At 41.2% G+C, this 2,500-nt stretch overlaps 1 protein-coding gene across 1 annotated transcript in view; it reads right to left on the reverse strand.

Annotated features, from left to right (window-relative positions):
- Positions 1–2,500, reverse strand: part of LOC137974477 (protein sidekick-like) — a 57,563-nt gene that overhangs the window by 28,899 nt on the left and 26,164 nt on the right. Inside the window, exon 11 of the mRNA XM_068821495.1 lies at positions 1,710–2,009. Within this exon, the coding sequence (XP_068677596.1) occupies positions 1,710–2,009 (300 nt within the window). The remainder of the gene's footprint in view (positions 1–1,709; positions 2,010–2,500) is intronic.

Here is a 2,500-nt window from a genome sequence, read left to right on the forward strand (position 1 = left end):
GTGGGATTAATGAGATTTGCAGATAACAAAACAAGTGAACTTTTGTTCGTGCAACAAAAAAGTAGTTGTAATAAGGGGTGGTCGTATTAACGAATTCACGCAGATATGTGTGTAGTTGAAAAATAAGTTGTGCAATAGGCCTAATTCCTTGTATGACAGAAGAATGGCTAAGAATTGACATAAGTTTATAAAAAAGAAGAAAAGTTCAAAAGACGCATGAATAACCACTAGACCAACGAGACAAGCTGTATTTATTACAATATCATTAGTTAGCAAATACTGTCAATCAACGCTAAGTTCAACCGTTCTTCCGTGTTCTTCGCGAGACCTTCGGAAGGCCATGAAGAGACTGAAAAGTCTGGTGATGATTATTTCCAGGAGTGCCCGTAGTTCGGTACAAATGTGGCGCGAATTTCGTACACTTAACCGAAAAAAGTTCGAGTTCACTTATTGTATTTATGTTTCTCTCGCTAAATTTCTGCCCGGGGGCCAATAAATGATATACTTAGAAACACAGTTAGGCCACGTGGTTTCTTTTTTTTTTTGTTATATATGCTAATACTAGGTGTCCCCAATTAGTTTTAAGTTCCCCAAAACGCTCGATGACGAGACACAAAACTAAAGTTATCCATTCCTTCCACTCTTCTTTCTATCGTCTCTTGTTCCCTTCCTTCATTCATTCATTCATTCATTCACTCACTCACTCACTCACTCACTCACTCACTCACTCACTCACTCACTCACTCACTCGCTCGCTCGCTCACTCGTTCACTCACTCACGCATTCATTCCATGATTCATTCACTCATTCTGATTTCAACTTAACCTAATAAGATCGAATTGAGTCTAATCACCATTCTAAATGCAACAAAATATACCGAAACACGCAAGTAGATATCACACATAAAAGGAATACTGCCACTGCTAAGAGATTTCGTCTACAGGATCAAGTGTGAGGATCACCATGATATTTTATATTGCTCAAAAGCTATGTTTGTGCGACATAACTTGCACAGAAAAATTGACCGCCTTAACAATGGAAGCAGAGGTAGTTTCCCAGCCTGACAGGATATTGCATGTTGTGTATCAGGGATATTTACGGGTTTCAAGGCAAGAGCTACAACGGGCTTTTTGAGATCAGTCAGGCTGGGTATCATTACAGCAACGTCTGAAGGGAGAAAATATGACTCTTCAAGCTTAGTCAATCAAACTTTTAAGAACCAAGGGCGCGTACCTACACATTCATCTAGGGCCTCTGACGGCCCATTGAAGTACCACGGCACTTTTACACCCACCCTAGATGGCACTAACATTTTCAAGCTTCTTTTTAGTAACAACTGTATATGATTGGAATGAGCTTTCGTAGTCAGTTCTTAGCATGCGTCACTTTTCTTTTAACTGAGCAATGACCCGTGTAGATTTATTATTTTGTTTCTTTTCATGTCCTGGGGGCTATATTAACCTCCTTAAGGTTACACAAGGGAATAAAGTGAAGTAACGCGACGCAAATATAAATGTTGCCTTCACCTCATTTGATCGTCGAGAGCGCGACAATTTGCAAGACATGTAGACCGGTGTGACCATCTTGTTGACGAGCAACTTGCAAGCCTGACAACGTGAGAACTTTTTTTGGAAAGTTAAGTTGTTAGAATAGTTGCACGGAAATTGAAATACCCAACGGAGCAACATCTTAACTAGTTAGCTTTTTACCTTTAGACCAACTCCAAGCCTCCGTACAGCTACTCGATTTCCCTTGTCCCTTGTGCGTGAAAGCCATGACCCTTGCGCAAAACCTTGAGACCTTTTTGGGTCGATTCAATGTGACCCGAGTTTGATTGACATGCAGAGTCTTATTCAACAAAAGCGATCCGTCTGCCATGTTCTCCAGTAATACTCTGTATCCAAGAACGATTCCATTTGCGTTTTTCAGAGGCACTGGTTGCCAAGCAACGAAGAATGACGTTGAGTTCAATGGCGTGGTAGTAACATTTAATGGAGCGCTGCTGGGGACTGAGATGATAAAATGATTGAGATAATTACAACTTTAGCCTCGTTTTCAAAGCGAGTCGTAAAGCAAAGTCTTTCTTGTGAATATCAGCTCTCATTCATTTAAAAAGAAGAACTAATTACTATCACAAAAAAGGTTTGAAATCCATGCGGTATAGTCAACTTGGAAATTGCCTGCTTAGCATAGCTATACCAGATCGCTATTCCAGTCCTCACAATCACTTTCCACAAATTTGAGCTGGGTTCTATTCCGGCCACACGCGGTGGCATTTGAGGGTTGAGTTGGATGGTCGTCTTTCCTGCCCCGAGAGGTTTATTTGGTTTGACCGGTCTTAAGGAGGCTCGCTATAGTTTTATGGCCGCGCCCAAGCTGGGCACTAGTATGGCGCGTAAAGCCCTGAATCGCGCGTGTTTTTCTGATTTGGTTTGATCGGTCTTAAATGTGTTAATAGGCTGATTTAGAAAACATAAAGGGAACGTCAGTGGCGAAGTCG

Source organism: Montipora foliosa, chromosome 10, assembly GCF_036669935.1.
Source record: "Montipora foliosa isolate CH-2021 chromosome 10, ASM3666993v2, whole genome shotgun sequence".
Classification (NCBI taxonomy): Eukaryota; Metazoa; Cnidaria; class Anthozoa; order Scleractinia; family Acroporidae; genus Montipora; species Montipora foliosa.